At 44.7% G+C, this 19,278-nt stretch overlaps 1 protein-coding gene across 1 annotated transcript in view; it reads right to left on the bottom strand.

Annotated features, from left to right (window-relative positions):
* KCTD19 (potassium channel tetramerization domain containing 19) overlaps positions 1-19,278 on the bottom strand; it is an 80,960-nt gene that overhangs the window by 47,455 nt on the left and 14,227 nt on the right. Inside the window, exons 8-9 of the mRNA XM_063141489.1 lie at positions 17,711-17,853; positions 2,320-2,403 (exon numbers count right to left, since the gene is read on the bottom strand). Coding sequence (XP_062997559.1) covers positions 2,320-2,403; positions 17,711-17,853 — 227 coding nt within the window. The remainder of the gene's footprint in view (positions 1-2,319; positions 2,404-17,710; positions 17,854-19,278) is intronic.

The following is a 19,278-nucleotide window of genomic DNA, read 5'->3' as shown; positions in this document are numbered from 1 at the left end:
TAAATTCTCACATGAACCACAAGAAATAACATTCTTTCAAGATATCAGTCCAGAAACATTGCAAAGGCACAAATAGTCTAAACTGGGGTATGAAGTGAAGGTGGTCGGGACCCCTCTTGTCTGGAGCAACTGACACTGCTGGTTGTTTGGGACTCTGCGAAGGTAGTACTTGTGCAATTTTACCCTTTGGGCCCTCCACCACCTCTAACATCCTCTTCCAAAGTACTACATGGTGTCTACCTCTTGTGGCAAGCTTGCTGGGTGAATGCCTGACAGTGAACACAGGTCTCAACGATGTGGCTCTCCCAAGCAAAAGAAGGGGGAAAGCGAGTGTCCATCTGTTGGTGGGAGTTTGCTGCCACACCCAATGCACTTTCAAAAGCTTGCCTTTAGGACGATACACCCTGAAGAGAACACAATCTAAAGATCTCTCAATAAAGGAAAGAAACGTAAACTAATTAGAGAGAATGAAACATGAAAGCAGAAGAGAAAAGGAAGAATAACATCTCATCAAATTTGCGAAATCAATCTGATTAGATGAGCGCTGTTCTCCCCGAGGCTGCCACAGTGGCATCAAAGAAGAGGGAGTGAGCAGGAACCCACTAAGGACATGTGCACTGGAATGGTGAGGGAGGGGTTCCCCAAAACTCCTCACTTATAGAAGGTTCCCAAATCGAGGCTCCTCGCACGCGCAAAGCCCATATTTGTGATGCACAGAAACCATGAAGAAAAGCCCTTTCTTAAAAAACACAATTCAAATGTGGCAGAATTTAACCCTTCCCTCCCATTCTTGTGTCATCTTCAGTTTAATAGTGCTGATAAATTCCAACAGTGCTAGTAAGTGCTAATAAATTTGAAAAAAGTGGGATTATATAAGCTAAATGGCTTATTTGTAGACTTACAACTTAAGTCAGGAGTTCAGCCCAAGGAACAATCAAAAGAAATGGTGGCGTCATGATTCAACATACATCAAATTCTCCATTTACCCTCCATTATGATGGTGTGGACAGAGATGGTCCATCTACTTAATTAGCATCCACTGCAACTTCTGAAGTAAAAGGTTGTGGCCTCCAATCTTTATAAACTAGTGTGGGGCAAGATCTACACTTATGCTTGAAAATGTTAAGGAAGGGTTACGATTACTTATTGGGTCACATGACGCTACTTTTTTAACGTTTTATCTTCGTTGTATTTCCCTTCCTTCTTTCATTGTATTTTTTTTTCTTTTGTTACGTTATAAAAGCATCACACAACGTCGTTTGTGCCCCCTTATTGTTTTGTCTCACTGATATTTCAAGTGTCGATGTTCAGCCAATCATTTCCTGGGAGCATTTTTGTACTTCCTTTCGGTGCTGAAAACAACAGCTTCCTGTGTTTCTCCTTGTGTTAATGGGGGGAGGGCGAAAGCAGGAGAACAGGAAGTGGGCGGATCACTGGAACAAACGACGAAAAGAAACTCCTTGCTAGAGCGACACAAGATACAGTGTGTCCTGCTTTAATGATTTACTAATGTCAAAGTGAAAGGTAAGTAACGCTTTAATCCCTGAGTGTGCCCCATTATATTTAAAACCGCCAGAAAATATAACGTTTTCAGTGGTAATATACCATGTGATAAGCACTGATGTAGACTTGCTTTGGGTCAGCTAGCATAGGTCAAACTGAATGAGCTAAAATGGCATGAGTAAAGGACCTTAATACTGCAATTAGTACAAAGCAATGGCTTTCATTATGCAATAAAGAACCCGTGAAGTCAATTTCTTACAGGGGAGAAAAAATGTTCTAAAGCTGAGACATAGACCTCTGGAGGTCAGGCAGGCGCAAACCTTGTACTCCTTTCGGCGCCTCCTGAAAACATCTTGATTCCAAGAATCCTTTCCTTAATATGCAGCCATGAATCTCTGTTTTTGCTTCTTTTAAATTTTGTTTTAACTGTTTTATTCTGTTTTTATTTTCATTTTATCTTGTACACCGCTCCAAAAATTTTCAATGGGGAGCGGTATATAAATATTCTAAATAAACAAAAATAAAATAAATAGATGGTATGACACACTGCTGAAATTAATCTAAATCAACTATGGCTTGAGCCCTCATTGCTGGCTGTGTGATGAATCTAAAGGAACTTATAAATACATTTGGTGGCCTGACTGGTTTTCTGCAATACTTCTCCCCAACTTTCTTGACTGTCATTTCCACTCCTCAGCTTTCCTGCTTTTGAGTAAACAACACACTAACTTTCACTTCCTCTAAGCATCACTGGTTAATTTGCCATTTTTAAGTGTGATTTTTAAAACATCAAGAAAAAACCCCCCACAGGAATACCTGTACATGTCATATTGATAAAGGGCTTCCACGAGAGAAGGGATCTGATATTCCACCACTTCCTGGCATAGAAGAGACCATTCTCTGTTGATAAGAAATAAAATTCAAGACACGTTTGTTCAAATTAGCTGCCTGAAGATGCTGTCAAACATAATTTTTAAATAAACATGATAGTATCATTTAAATACAAGGGTGCAAAGTAGGTGAGCATCCAAGATGTACAGAAAAAGGGAGAGAAGTCTCAGGATGCTGTAGAAAAGTTTATTGTACAAAAGCCTGACGTGTTTTGGCCTTCTGGTTTTTTAAGGCCTTCTTCAGGGGGTTGTTATAATGTCTGCAGAAATTATTAACAAAAATTGTTTTGTGATGGTGACCACAAGAAATGCAGGTTGCTTACCTGTAACTGTAGTTCTTCGAGTGGTCATCTATGCATTCACACATATGGGCTCTGCGCCTGCGCTGAGACCTAGATCGGAACCTCCAATAGCTAAGCGAAACGCTTTTGGGCGGGAACCCCTCCCCCACGCCAATGCGCATGTACCGTGGGTTCCCGCCCTTACCTCAGTTCATAGGAGTCCGACATTGTGCTCCCATAAACATGAATTGTAACAAAATTGTCTCAAGCATACATAATACATATATATATCATCCTAATAAAGAATAACAGATGCCACCAAGTGGGGTTGGTGGGTGGGTTGTGTGAATGCATAGATGACCACTCGAAGAACTACAGTTACAGGTAAGCAACCTGCATTTCTTCAGCGTGGTCTCTATGCATCACACATATGGGCGAGTAGCAAGCTGACATAACTTGGAGGTGGGTTGGTGCGTCATCTCAACACCTCAGAGCTACTTAGGTCAGTGTGTCATCTCAGGACTTCAGAAAGCACTGCTCTCCCGAAGGAGCAGTCCTGACGGGCGCGAGTGTCCAAACTGTAGTGCCTGACAAACGTGGACGGAGTAGACCACGTTGCGGCTTTACAGACATCTGACAGAGAGACTCCTCTGCTGAATGCAACAGATGTTGCTACAGTTCTAGTTGAGTGAGCTGTCACGGGCTGCTGTAATTCTAATTTTGATAGGGAGTAGGCAAGCTTAATTGTCTCTACAATCCACTTTGACAGTCTTTGGCTTGAGACTGGCAGACCTTTAGATGGCTCTCCATAACAAACAAATAACTGGTTAGTTTTCCTAAAACTTTCAGTTCTAGCTTTGTAAAAAGCGAGAGCTCTCCTCACATCGAGTGTATGCAGTGATGCATCAACTGTCGTTGTCGGGTTCGGGAAGAATGCTGGGAGAATGATGTCTTGGGAGACATGAAAATTTGAAACTACTTTAGGTAGAAATTAAGGGTCAGTACGTAAAACGACCTTGTCCTTGTGGAAAATTGTAAAAGGTGGATCAATTCTGAGAGCCCTAAGTTCGCTCGCACGTCTAGCTGAAGTGATGGCTATTAAGAAAAGTGTTTTAAAAGATAGGAGTCTCAGCTCCGATGTAGCCATGGGCTCGAAAGGCTTAGTAGTTAGGGCATGCAGGACTACCGATAAGCTCCATGATGTTACAACGTCCTTAATGGTCGGTATCGTATTCTTTAAACCCTTTAGGAATGTCCTTGAGAGGGTGTGTGTGAAGGGCGAGTACCCTTCGACACCATCATGGAAAGCCGTTATAGCAGCTAAATGAACTCTTATTGATGAGAGTTTCAGGCCTCGTCTGTAGAGTGACAATAAGTATTGTAGTATTGTAGAAATAGGGCATGAGTTTGCTGTCTGATTGTTCTGCGAAACAAATGTCCAGAATCTCTGCCACTTGTTAGCATAAGATTTCCTTGTCGACGGCTTCTTCGATGCCATCAGTATTTGGTCTACTGTCATATTCACGGTACCGAGGAAGGCGTTGGAGTTATCCTCCACGCTGTCATCTTTAGTGTCGATAAGTCTGGGTGCCAAACCTTGCCCTGGTGTCGAGACAAGAGTTTCGGTACCGACGGGAGCCTGACGTAGTCGTGTCCCAATAGTCGAAGAGCATGCGGAAACCAGGCTTGTCTTGGCCACCATGGCGTTATCAGGATGCAATCTGAATTGTCCGTCCGGATCTTTGCTAGGACTCTTGTTAACAGAGGGAATGGAGGAAAGATGTATAGAAGATCTCCTTTCCAAATTCTTGTAAAAGCATCTCCTAACGAATTTTCTCCTCTTCCAGCTCTGCTGCAGAATCTGGAGCAGACTGCGTTTTCTTCGGTGGCGAAGACATCGACGGCTGGGTACCCCCAGCATCGAAAGAGGTGTTCCCTGGTATCGACGTCGAGCTCCCACTCGTGGTCGGTGTGGAAGGACCTGCTGAGTGAGTCCACGATGACATTGTCCTTCCCTGCGACATGAATCACGGTAAGGTAAGTATTCCTCTTTATACACCAATTCCATATTCTGGTTGCAGATCAGGTCAACGGTTACGATCTGGTTCCACCTTGTCTGTTGATATAACAGACTACAGTGGTGTTGTCTGTGGCAATTAAGACATTTCGGCCCTCTATCATCTGGGAGAAGGTCTTTATTGCGTTCTCCACCGCTAAAAGTTCCAGGTGGTTGATATGTTCCTTCCTTAACGTAAGAGGCCATCGACCCTGGGCAGTAAGGGAGTTGCAATGAGCTCCCCACCCATCCATGGAGGCATCGGTAGTGATCGTTACCAAGGGCGACGGTCTTTGAAACGGGACGCCTTCTAGTAGGTTTCCCATCGAGCGCCACCATTTCAGAGATGCTCGCACTTGTCTCGGGCTGGAAAGGAAGGTTCTGTGAGCGTTGCATCGAAGGTCGAACGTTCTCAAGAACCAGCCTTGCAGAACTCTCATGCGGAGTCTCACAAACTTGATGACTGCAGTGGTGGCTGCCATTAAACCAAGCAGTCTCTGAATTGTCCAGGCTGAGAGTTTTACTCGACTCTCGATATCGAGGATGAGGTCGTGAAGTGTCTTTGCTCTGGCCACTGGAAGGAAGGCTCTGTCATCCAGGGACGATAAGGTCACCCCTATAAAGTCTATTTTCCTTTGAGGGGTTAGGATGGACTTTTCCTCGTTGACCCAGAGGCCTAACGAGCTCAATAGGCTGAGGGTCGTGGATATATTCTCTTGTAGCGTGGAACTGTTCTCTGCTACCAGCAGCCAGTCGTCTAGATATGGGTAGATGAAAATTTGTCTTTGTCATAGGTGGGCGCAGACGACTGCTATCGTCTTCGTGAAGACCCTCGGCACCGTCGAGAGTCCGAAAGGCAGTACGGTGAATTGGAATTGTTGAGTTCCAATGGCGAATCGCAGGTAAGCTTGGTGCGACTTCCTGATCGATATATGGAAGTAAGCATCCCTCAAATCTACCACCGCGAACCAAAATCCTGTGTGAAGGAGTTGGAGAACTGAGGAAACCGTTGTCATGCGGAATTTCTTGGGGTTTATATAATTGTTTAAATTTCTTAGATCCATAATTGGTCGAAGACCACCATCTTTCTTCGGGATCGTGAAGTAGCGGGAGAAGAATCCCTGGTTGATTTGATGTGGTGGCACAGGAGAAATGGCTCCCTTCATTAGGAGGGTCTGAACCTCGAGTAGTATAGGAGCGGATCGTGGTGTTACTTTCAGTCCCGAAGGCGGAGGAAGGACATCGAATTCGATGGCGTATCCCTCTTTGATGATAGTGAGCACCCAGGAGTCAGTTGTTATTGACTCCCATTGATGGTAATGGGGTGCTAAGCGGTTCATAAAGGGTGGTAGATTTGGGGTACAGAAGTCAAACCCGCTGCTTCTTGGTGAAGTCAGGTTGGCGTTTGTCCCCTTGGAATCAGCTCTGATAAGGCCTCTTCTTCTGTAACTGACGTTGCTGTTGTCTCGGCTGAGGCTGATAGTATGGACGTTGCTGGTATTGCTGAGCAGGTGGTTTTGTCCATTGTCGTGGTTTGTATTGCTGGGGTGGTGCCGTGAAACCCATCTTTTTTGCGGTGGTACGGGCCTTATATATCAAGTCAAGGGCTTCGTCAGTCTTAGAATTGAATAGACCTTCCCCATCAAAGGGCAGGTTCTCTATCCTATTCTTGGTTTCAGTTGTCAAGTTAGCCGATCGCAGCCAGGCATGTCTCCTTAAGGATATGGCGCCCATCATAGCCTTGGAGTGACAATCAGTCTGATGCCTTGCTGTGGAGAGTTGCTGTCTAGCTATGGCTGATGCCTCCGACTGAAAGACTCTGGCTAACTCCCTTTTGTCTTCTGGTAGATGGTCGCACAGCGATCCTATCTTTTCCCAAAGAAATAATTGGTATCGGGCCATAGTTGCCTCATAAGTGGCCGCCCCGATACCAAGCGATGAAGAGGAGTAAATTTTTCTCCCTGTTATATCCAGCTTTCTACCCTCCTTGTCCGTCGGTGCCGAGTGGGTTCTTTGTGATCGGCTCTGTGCCGATTCCACCACTATGGAGTTGGGTTTCGGGTGTTGTAACAGGAAACCCGCATCCTTGTATTGAACCCTATACATAGATTCTAATTTTCTAGAATTGGGTTGTGTCACCGTTGGAGTTTTCCACTGCTGGGCAGTTTGTATGAGAGTCGGTGGCAATGGTATGGCGATCGGTACGTTAGCGTCTGTATGGAAGACATCGTAAATTCGGTCGTCTATGTGCTCTTCTGGTTTTTGAATGTCCAATCCCAAGGCCTGAGCCATTCTTAAGATGTGCTCGGCGAATCTTCCTGTGTCGTCCGACAGAGAGGCTGGATCAGTGGTATACACCGCGTCTTCAGGTGATGGGATCGACGGTGCAATTGAAACTGCCGATTCCGAGTCGGAAGGGTAATCATTCTCTGGCGAGGAAGGTGCCCCAGTTTGCAGATGTTGTTGAAGAGGCTCTAATGCTTGCTCTTGGTGTTGAAGCATTGCTGGTCGATGCGGAGACGCGTCGTCTCGGCGTTGAAGGGTCGACGCTGGTGAAGTGTGGCGAGATAATGGTGGAGCCATCGGGATCTGACAAACTCTGGTTGGAGGCGGTGGATGAGCAAAATATGCCTCTGGAGGGTATTGGGGTCGCCTTTCGTCAGGGAAGTAGTCATGTGGGCGATAGCCCTCCCAGTCATAATACCGGTGTTCGGGTCTATAATAAGCATGTTGTGATGATCTCTCCCATTCTGATCTGGGGGACTGGTGCCTTTCCATTGTAGGTAATGGCATAGGCGTTGGTGGCCTGGGAGCTTCGGAGGCCTCCTCCACTGATGTAAGGCGTACAGGACCTCGTGTTGAGGTTGCTGAGGCCGAGTCCCTAATCTCTCCTTCCGAGAGACTTGGTAGATCTTGTTGCCTCGGTATGGTAGGTGTCGATACCGTAGTCGGTACCGAGCGTTGGTTCGGTATGGAGAGCGTTGCCGTTGCTGTCGGTAGCGAGGCAGTCACTGCGCCCTGACTCGGTTTGGGTGTTCCCAACAGCCTTGGAGGGGACTTATCCAGCCTCTTCTTCTTTTTCTTCCTTTTCTCCGTTTCGGAGGGTTTAGGAGTCCGGGCTTTTTTGACAAGTTTTTTAGCCGCGGAACTCACTACTGACCATCCTGGCGTGAGGGGTATCTTTGCCCTATAGTCCGCCACGGTCTTGTCTGAAATTACGAACGAACACACTTCGTGCTCGACTTCAGAGGCTTTGTGGGCTTTGTCCATTTTTGTCTTCTTTGGCTCCGTGGCTTTAAGTGCCTTTTCCCAAAGGATAGAGCGTAGTCTATCTGCTCTATTTTTGCGCGTTTGTTTCGTGAACGCCATACAATGATGGCAGGACTGCACTTTGTGGCTTTCTCCTAGGCAGAGTACGCAAAGCGAATGTCCATCTGTGGGTGGGAGTTTAGCCCCGCAGGATACACATTTCCGAAACGGGGCCTTTACTGCCATCCACCTCAGGCAGCAGCGACCGAGATCGCTGAGGAAACTACCTACTAATAAGTTTTTTTTATATATATAGGAATCAAAACTTGAGAAGAGAAGAGAAGAAGTAAAGACTAAGAAATATCACTGTTAGCTGATACACAAAAGTGAGTAACGGACGTAGATTCTAGCGTCTAGCACAATGGCGGACGAAGAAAAACTGAGGTAAGGGCGGGAACCCACGGTACATGCACATTGGCGTGGGGGAGGGGTTCCCGCCCAAAAGCGTTTCGCTTAGCTATTGGAGGTTCCGATCTAGGTCTCAGCGCAGGCGCAGAGCCCATATGTGTGATGCATAGAGACCACGCTGAAGAATTGCAGAAAACTAGTTAATAATTTTTTGTTAATAATTTCTGCAGACATTATAACAACCCCCTGAAGAAGGCCTTAAAAAAAACCAAAAGGCCGAAACACGTCAGGCTTTTGTACAATAAACTTTTCTACAGCATCCTGAGACTTCTCTCCCTTTTTGTGTGTATCATTTAAATATAGCCACATGCCACTTTTGGACCCCAGGATGACACTTGATCTTCAAAAGCTAGGAAGCTTTTCCACACTCAAAAGAAAAGCATATTGTGTATGAGCCAGAGAAAGGTTGCTTCCTACAACCCCTTTCCTTCAGAATTTTAATCATTTTCTGGAGAATCCAAATGGTGTGCTTTTTCTTTCTTTCTTTAGAGCAGTACAACAATGGAATCAGTTACCCTAGGGAGGTTGTGAGCTCTCCCACACTAGAGTCATTCAAGAGGCAGCTGGACAACCATCTGTCAAGTATGCTTTAGGGTGGATTCCTGCATTGAGCAGGGGTTGGACTCGATGGCCTTGTAGGCCCCTTCCAACTCTGCTATTCTATGATTCTATGATTCTTCTTCTTCTTCTGGACTCACTCATTGCATAAGGCATTTGTAAAAATTACATATGTACTTTCAGAATGTCTGCTCACACTGAGTACTGGGCCCTGCATCATCTCTCTTGAAACCTCCCTCTAATTTGACAGGATCCATTTATGAGTACTATGGTTTTCCAACTACTGTGAATCCATCTGACATGTACTACCATGTAGCATGCGTAGAACCAGTTTGCTAACCCAAAATAACTTCATCAAATGCTTGTTGGAATCAAGATATATTACACCCATAACATCAACCTAGTAATGTGATATAGTTTGGCAGGATTTACACTTCGCCAATCTATGCTGGCTCCTACTAATAACTTAATTGTTTATTAACAGCATTGTTTAGAAACTGGGGCATCACCAACTACCTTATACACTACTCCTCCCACTAGCGGAATCTAGCAAATTGCAGGAAAGTAGATTTGGGATAAACTAGGAGTAACTCCCCAAGTGAGAGATGTTTGGCAGTGGAACAGACTCCTCAGGGTGAGGTGAGGTGAGGTGTGTAGGGGGTCTCCTTCAGTCAAGGTCTTTGAAAAAGGCTAGATGGCCATCTGTCAAGGTCACTTCCAACTCGATGATTCTATGAATGCACATGTCTAGTGTTTTCCCTTTGTCATGCCATCATTTTACAAACCTGGTTTGAGGCATTTTTTTCCTGACTTGCAACACAATTGTAGTACTAGACTGTCCAGTATGGATCATCAAAGTACTAGATTCCCTTGAGGGGAGGAGTGGTCCATGAGGCAGTTGAGATACCCTAGTTTCTTTCTCTGCCTGCAGGCTTCTCATGCATTGTCTTCTTATTTATTTTAAATAGGATAGGTCTCTATGCATGAACTGATATTTTGAGCGAGGGAGTCTGAGGAATTGAGGCAGACAGTGGTGACAAGAAGTGAAGTCTGAGACAGTATTAAACTGAAAACATAGAAATCATTTGGTCCAGATTATATCCATCCAAGATTTCTTAAAGATATAAGCTAAAGGGTGCAATCCTATGGACTGCACCCTCACTATTTGGAAATCTTCTCCATCAAAGGCTACTTCTTCCTTTTTTTCAACCTGCTCCTTTATTTTCCTTCCTAAACTTCTTTCCAACCCTGACCCTCAATTCAACCTTGTGTTAAAAAAGAATTTGTCTCTTAGTTTAGCCCTAATATGACACAACTCAACACACCAATATTGAAGTGTTTCCCAGAGAATGCAAAAGCACCACTATGCAAAACAAAGCTGGTTTCCCTTTTACTATCTGATGACTTTGGAAGGCAAGCCAGCTTTCTCTTTATAGCCAGAAGAAGCCTTGCCAGTACTTCTTTTGGACAGATATTTAACATTATTGTAATCATATGGTCACAGGAGGAAAGAGAGAGAGAGAAAATCAGGAATTCTGGTTGAGGTAAGTGATGTCCTGTAAAAAGGATATGGTGTCAAGCCATAGATTCCCTCTATTCTAAAAAAGAAATGGTCCAAATTATTGTGCAGGATATTGCCAACTTTAGGGAAATCATATTTTGGAAACCAAAAAGAAGGACACCCCCAACATGGCTGGCCCCCAAGAGGCCTTGGTCACATGTCTGATTCTTCTGCTCACAATTAAGACAAACCTGTTCTATGTAATATCTTAATGTTAAAATCACTGAAATTAAGAACAGATTCAATGTATCTGAATTAACTTCACTCACTCCTACTTTTGTAGCATTTGCTGTACTTTGAAGTTTTTGATATACTATGTGTGGTACAGTCTTCCCTTTCTTCAAATATCTTTTCTTACTGCATATCCTTCACTGGATGACAATAGTCTCACCTTCCCTAATATTTAACACGCTTTCCTCATCACCTTTCTCATATCCATTTTAAGTCAGGATCCATATTCACAGATTTAGCACACTGCTACCACTGAACAAATGAAGCAGTTGACAAGTACAGAAAAAAATCTAGTACAACAAACTAGCAACTTAACATTCAGAAAGGGTATTAAATAGTATTACCCTGCAAAAATTAGCCATGTAACAAAATGGACTAAAGGCTTGTTGCAGTCTCTTCTCACTACCTCCTTTTAGCTTGTTTCAACTTCTGGTTTATCAATGAGAAACAATCACAATGCTAAACAAGGATCTTTCCATACTTTTATCCAAATATCTTTTGAATTTACACTGTCTCAGGCCATAGCTAGACTTAAGGTTTATCCCTGGATCGTCCAGGGGTCAAACCTGTTCATCTAGGTGACACACAGGGGATCCAGTGCTCAGGCAGGGGCGAACCCTGGATGATCCCAGGATAAACCTTAGGTCTAGCTGTGGCCTCAGTGTGCAGAGAACAGAAATCCCAATCAGGGTGTGTAATGCTCAGCCCAAAGAAAACTCATAAATATGTCCCATTGATTTCAATAAAGCTTACTCCCAGATAAATTAATATAGGATTGCAACCTTAAATGAAAGTGCTTACAGGGGCATTAGTATTTTTATTGCTGTTCAGGATAAATCTTCACTGTGATAGAATTTAAGCAAGTTGAACAGTGAAACATTATACATGTCTTCTCAGAAGTCCCACTGACTTAGGTGACCATACTACCTGGTTTTCCCTGGATTTGTTAGGTTTTTTGCTCCCTCCTGGGAGTCTGGGTTTTTTAAAAATACAGTTTTTAAGTTGTCCGGGGAAATCCCACCATCCCAGCTGCACCAGAAATCTTGCATCCCATGAGACCTCTGGGATAAGGTGTATGACATCTTGTGAGATGTCAGACACCTCATCCCAGAAGTCTTGTGAGATACAAGCCTTCTGCAAGAGGCAGGGAAGCCTCAGGAGGACATAGCACCAGGCAGTCCTATCATCCCACCCACCCCCGGAGAAGTCCTCTTCAGAGGAAGAGCTAGATGCTACAGAAACCCAGAGCACCCCAGACCAGGGACTGCCACCAGACCCCCAGGAGCCTGAACTCTTGGGGGGAGGTTACAGGGCCATCCCTGTCAAGATAAAGGGATTCTGAGGCAGAGGCTGAGCAACTCCCTGACCCCTGGGAGTGTTGGCGCTTCAAGCAACAGGCAAGTAAGACTTCTGTGTGAAAGAGTTCTCACCTCCAGAAAAGGTCTCCTCAAGAGAAAGTGACTCCTCAGAAGTAAGGCTCTGCAAAGGTATCCTTGATTATTCTAGCTGAGCCTTGGGTGGTATCCAGTAGGCTTTGGGCTTAAAAGCCTTCACAGAAAATGTAACTAGCATTTGAACATCTTGGTTCATCATGCCTTGTATCCTGTCTCCTGAATTGTGCCTGTGATTGATGCCTTGTTTCCTGGCCTTTTGGACTGCCTAACAACACTGCTTCTGAACAACGTAACATACCCAATTGGTGTACCATGTTTGACCTCTTGCTTGTTATCCTGACCACTTCTGTTGTTGCCTGATTCTCTTGTCTGACTGACTAACTGTGCTCTGACCTCTGCTTGGACTTAAACCACCTCTGTGATAGCCTAAACTCCACTGCATCTAGAGCCTACTACAGCCAAAGCAGGACAGTATGCCAGTTCCTACCCTGAAAAACGCCCATGTCTTGCTGTGCCAAGAAACCCCCACTGGGTCCTAGGTTTGGGTTAGAAGAACCCTACTAAGCCCTGTCTTCCCAAACAGTGTCCTGCTTAGCTCTTGTCAATTGCTGCAATCCTTGGCCATCTTGATCAACCTGCCATATATAACTTATACTGGACTCTGGACCCTCCAGCAATTTTATGGACATTGGGTTTGCCACAATTCATAACATTCCCATGCGCTCCATCAGCAGTCCAATTACTGTGGAGACCATAGGTGGTCAACCTCTGGCTGCTGGGCTGGTAACCCTCAGGCTGGAAATCCAGGGACATCGGGAACAAGTGCGTTTCTACCTGACCACCATCCACCATCCCACCGGTTCTGGTTAACTCTCCATGATTCCCAGATCACCTGGTTCCACAGAAAAGTTATCTTTTCTTTGGATTATTGCTATGCACATTGCTAGCCAGAAAGGATGAACTCCCTGGTGGATCCCAAGCTACCATCCACAGTAGATGGTCTCCCCACCAACTACCAAGACTTCCGGGATGTATTTGATAGGAAAGAAGCAGATCAACTCTCCCCGCATCAACCCTATGACTGTGCAATTGAGTTGCTGCCAGGAGCTCGGATCCCAGTGGGGCACATTTATTAGTTATCTGAAGACTGAGCTGGCTGCCTTATGAGACTTTCTTAAGAAGAATCTGAACTGGGGATTCATTCAGCCTTCAACCTCCCCTGCAGTGGCTCCTTTTGTCAAGAAGAAATGTGGGGAGTTGCAGCTATGTAGTGATTATAGGGCCCTGAACAAAATTACCATCAGGAATTGTTACCCATTGCCCTTAATCCCTGAACTTCTAGAATGGCTCCGCAGCACAGTAATCTATACCAAACTAGACCTCCACGGCACTTGCAATTTAGTTCAGATTCAAGCTGGGAAATGAAGGGAAATCAGCGTTTCAGACCCGATATGGGCATTATGAATATACAGTGATGCCATTTAGCTTATGCAATGCTCTAGCAGTGTACCAGCACTTCATGAATGATGTCTTCCGGGACTACCTAGACAGTTTTGTAACTGTATATCTAGATGACATTCTGATTTATTCCTCTAATTGCCAGATCCATGACAAACATGTTCAGGCTGTACTGCAACATCTGTGAGAAAATAACCTGTACACAAAGCTGGAAAAGTGTGCATTTGATTTAGAGTCTGTGGATTTCCAGTAAGGCTGAGCACCACCTCGATCCCGAATCCAAAGTGGATCATGGTGATTTGGAGCTCTGGATCATGGATCTGAGGCGGTTCGCCCAAAGGCCAAGGTGGTCCGAAGCCAAAGTCAATTGGCTCTGAAGCTTCAGACCGCCTCGGTGCTTTGGAACCAGCCCCACCCGCTACCCACCAGTCTCCTTACCTGCTGCCTCTGTCACTGCTACCATCTTTCTTCTGGCGGCTTCCAGTGCCGCTGCTGGAAATGAAAGGGAGTAGGCCGTGTGATTTTTGAGTGGCCTACTCCCTTTCATTTCCGGCAGCGACACTGGAAGCCGCCAGAAGGAAGATGGCGGCAGTGAAAGAGGTAGCAGGTAAGCCCCCTCCCCACTTACCTGGGTCCACCACCGCCGGCTTGCATCTGGCAGCTTCCACTCGAGGACGCTTAAGTTGGCAGACACAAGCCAGTGGCAGTGGCAGACCCAGGTAAGCCCCCTCCCCCCCTTACCTGGGTCCACCGCCGCTGCTGGCTTGCGTCTGCTAGCTTCCACTCCGACGAAACTGAAGCCCGGAAGTAGGCCGCAGCCTACTTCCAGGCTTCAGCCTCGTCAGAGTGGAAGCCACCAGACATAAGCTGGCGGATGCAGGTAAGTGGGAAAGGTGGGAGGGGACTTACCTGGTGCCTCCGCCATCTGCAGAGGCAGAGGCACCAGGTAAGTGGGGAGAGCTTTCTAGGTGCCGGCTGCGCAGCCGGCCCCCAGAAAACTCCAAGTTGCCTCAGAGGGTCCGAATTTTGCCTCAGCTTCAGCACTGAGGTGGATTGGGAACCCCCGAGGCAGCCCCGAGACAGAACAGGGCTGCTTCAGGGGCTCTGGATCAGCCTACGAGGCAGACTGGGGGGTCCCTGCAGAGCCCTAATTTCCAGGGGCACCAAATATCACCCAGGGGCATGGAGATGGATCTGGAAAAGATAGAGGCAATCATGTCTTGGCAGCTCCTGAAAAATGTGGAAGACATCCAAAGATTTCTTGGATTTGCTAACTACTATCGCCGTTTCATCCCAAACTTTGCAGAGATTGCTGCTCCTCTGACCAAACTGCTTCAGTCTAGTGAGCCATTCTGTTGGGGAAAACCTGCTCAGGATGTGTCCCAGTGATTGAAGAATCTTTTTGTCTCTAAATATTTTTGTCTTTCTCCAGCATCCAGCACAATAGATGCTATTTGTTGTAGAAACTTACACCTCAAACACCGCCATTGGTGCCATTCTGCTTCAACCAAACAAGATGGGCCTTGTGTTTATCACTCCCCAAAACGGTCTCCAACAGAACATAATTATACAATTTGGTGCAAGTAGCCTTCAAGACCTTGTGACATTTATTATCATCATCATCATCATCATCATCATCATTATAATATTTATTTGTATCCCACCTTTTGCCCAATACTGGGCCTCAATGTACTAGAAGGGGCCATACATGCAGTGGAAGTACGCACAGATCACCAGAACTTGGAGTACCTCCAGAGTGCTTGGAAACTGAACCAAGCTGGACAACCATCTGTCAGGTATGCTTTAGGGTGGATTCCTGCATTGAGTGGGGGGTTGGACTTGATGGCCTTATAGGCCCCTTCCAACTCTACTGTTCTATGACTCTAATGACAGGTGCATTGCTCCTTGTTCTTTTCATGATTCAACTTTACTGTCACCTATATTCCTAGCTCTCACAACCAACAGCTAGAATAGGCCATATCAAAGGGGGTGGAACAGTACCACGACCAGAAAACTTTGCCACTGCTTTATGCTCGGAACCCATGGCAGAACAACTCAGATAGCAACAAGCACAAGATGTATTTGCCTAAGCCCAAATCAAGGAGATCTCAGTCCCAGGGACAAGGGAACGATCACCTTATAAAGTTCAAGATGGGTTATTATGCTATTATAACTGCCTGTATGTTCTGTCAGGCCCAATTTGAGCAGAAGTACTATGTCTGTGCCACAACAGCATACCAGCTTGGCATTTTGGTTTATACAAGACTCTGCAACTGGTGTCTTGGGAATTTTGGTGGCCCTGTGTTTGTGTGGCTGTTAAATCCTATGTCAACAATTGCAAAACCTGTCACCGAGCTAAGGCTCAGCCTAGTAAACCAGCAGGATTACTACATCTTCTGCCAACTCCAATAGGCCCATGGAAGACATTATTGTGATGTTTTGCTGTTTAATGCCTGCTTTGTAATGTATTTGTACTGTTTTAATAATGTTTTTTCCTATTTCTATTTCTATAATGTTTGCGGTTTAAAGATGTATTTGCTTGGTATACTGCTGGAACAAGGTTATTACATAGTTAATTCTCGTAGGAGGGGGAGTGAGTGACCAGGATGTGAGAGTAAATGCTGATTGGCTGGTGACTCAAAGGTTAGGATTGGTAGTTAGCAGGGAGTGGGAGGAGTTAACAAAGAAGCAGTTAGTGTGCGACGTGTGTGAAGAGTGTCTAGATTTAGTGTAGGAACAATGTATTTTATTATTTTGGGGAACAGAGTGAAGTCCAGAGGCAGAGTAGGCAGGGTTGTACTGAACCAAATAAGCTTGAAGTTGATGAAACCATTACACTCTTAACTGAATCACCTTACTTGTTGTTAATAAACATTCTTTTTGTTTCACACTGGAGCATTTTGTGAAGTACCTGAAGTAGGGTATAGGATTCAATGGTGGCAGCAGAAGGGAAGGTGTGAGTATAAGGTGCTGTGCTAGGCTGCTGTGAGGCCTGAAGAGAGCGGAATGTCACAGAAGCGAAAGTGAGCAGCACCCCAGATGCCCGTTCCATGGCTGAAATCCTTTGATTTATGGGGAAGAATAAAAGAGTACCAGAGGGGACAGCATCAGTTATCCCTAGATTTTATCGCAGAGTTACCACCATCAAACCACTACAGTACAATTCTTCTAGTAGTAGACCTGTTCTCCAAGATGGCTCACTTCATTCCCTGTACTGAGATGCCCCCCAGCTTAGGAGACAGCGGGTCAGAGCACTAAGCAGACACATCACTTGCTGGCTTCTGGGAGAGGTGGGAAGCAGCAGCTTCTCCACCTTGCCTGGAAGTCTTGCAAGACTTCTGGGATAAGGTGTCTGATGTCTCATGAAATGTCAAACAACTCATCCCAGAAGTCTCGCAAGTCTCTAGATTTTCAGCAAAGCTGGAACTTTGGGATTTCCATAGACATTTTTAGAAAATTGTAAAAGCCCCCCCTCCCCAGAACTCCAAGGAGGGAGCAAAAAACCACACAAATCCGGGCATATGGTCGCCATAGACTACTTGCTAAGTATGCCCCTACGCTATTATACAGTATACAGTATCTGAAACAAGCTCTTCATCAACTTTGTATGCATACTGACTTTGAAAGAATGAGATCTCAATGAAGTCCAGGGATCTTACTTTCTTGTAAATTCACATAAATAGGGAGGCACTGATTTCTCTAATTAAAAATGGGAAGTGATAGTCAAAATCTTGGACAGCTGGGGCCTATGGATGTTCTGTGTTCAGTGCAACTTGGTCCCAATCAAGTGTATGTACAGAATTGCAGCTTCATATTCACAGCTCAGATCAGCTTGTAGATGTATATTTTATACAACATTGCTGAAAAGATAGATAACCATTTTCACTTGGGTATCAACTTTGCAATTCAAATAAATGTTCCTAGTTTTGTAATATCTTAAAATGTGCCGATATTTACACATAATCCTATTCTATTGTGTAAACTTGAGTTTATATAATTCATATCATTGCTCACCCCAAAGGCAATCACAGAACATAGCACAGGGTAACATTTTCACTTACTTAAATTCAGACGGTAAGAACAACTTGCCAAGCCTAAGGAAATTGAGGATGTGTCGAAACATTTGTCCATCTCCATGGATGAGGAGACTCTGACCGTAAGCAATCCAGTAAACCTTTTTGCAATTTGACAGCAACTCTGGAAACTGGCAAAAGAAAACAAAATTAAGGACCTTTAAGAAGAAACAGAAGCATAACCTGTTTGAAATAAAGAGGGTTTTTTCAAACCAGTCCTTTTCCCAATAGCAATTCTCCTAGCCAAGGAAAATGACTACTACTGATGGATCACAGCATTATCTTAAAGTACTGGCCAGTATAGCACATGGATCATAGACCAACCATCTCATATGCAGCCATGCACAATCCAATGCTATTATCATGTTGTCCATAATCAGTTTGGGTGCCATACTGGCTTTGCATGAAGAAGCTCCTACATTCATGCAAAGTGTGTGTTCCACCACTGCATTATGACATCTGTTTCCAGAGGGTTGCAATGTTCGTATGTGGTGGCAAAACCAACAAACAGTCTTAAAGGCTAGCATAAGCTTCCATCCATGCAGTATTATCCTGAGCTGCAGGTATAACGAAAGCTTATCTTGAGTTGCAGTTGCTTAAAAGCTTCTGTTATATTATATTAGATAGTCTTTAAGATGTCACAAGGCCCTTGCTTATTTAAGGTGTCTGAAGTATCAGCCCTGGGAAAGGCCCCTCTTTGCCTGCGATGTTGGAGAGCTGCTGTCCCAGTTGGCAGTACCAAGCCAGTTGGACTCCATAGAAAGCAGCTTCATAAGTTCATATCACCAGAATATGGGTGATATATGGGTGGGGGCATTTGAATTTACTCACACATTAAAAGATTCCAACTAACATGTCAATAAAAGCCTTTCATCCTGATATGATAGTTTTTATGGTCTTGCATTGTGAAGGGGTCAAGTCCAAGGATGGTTTTATCCTATGCTTAGGGCCACTTCTCTAAAAACAGATGAAGAAAAAGTGGTCCTAAGGTTAAAGACTGATTAACTGGTGTAAAGGACAGAAAGCAGAGTAAGAATAAATGGTCAGTTCTCACACTGGAACAATGTAATCATTGGTCCTACCAAAGATCTGGAGCTTTTAAACTTGTTCAGACATTATCTGGAGTTACAGGGTGTGCAGTGAGATGGCCCACGTTTGTTGGTGAGAGTAAATTACTAGGGAAGGTAAAAATGAAATGGGATTGCAAAGAACTCCAAAATGACCTCTCCCAACTGGGGAATTAGAATTAAAATAGAAAATGCAATTGAATGTAAGCAAGTGGGAAGTGATCCATGTTGAAGCAAAAAATCTTAATTTCACATATATGCTGCTGATGGGGTCTGAGCTGACTGGAGTGATTGACCAGGAAAGGGACCTTGGGGTTTAGATAGACAGCTTGATAAAAGTATATATTATTTCCGGTATCAGAGGTGGTATGCTTCCAAATACTAGTTGGTAGGGAACCCAAACAAGCAGGTGGGTGCTATTGTGCACATGTCATTTGCTGACTTCCCATTGGGGCATCTAGTTGGTCACTGTGGGAACAGAATGCTGGA

Source organism: Elgaria multicarinata, chromosome 14, assembly GCF_023053635.1.
Source record: "Elgaria multicarinata webbii isolate HBS135686 ecotype San Diego chromosome 14, rElgMul1.1.pri, whole genome shotgun sequence".
NCBI classification, from domain to species: domain Eukaryota; kingdom Metazoa; phylum Chordata; class Lepidosauria; order Squamata; family Anguidae; genus Elgaria; species Elgaria multicarinata.
This window is presented reverse-complemented; position numbering and strand designations above follow the sequence as displayed.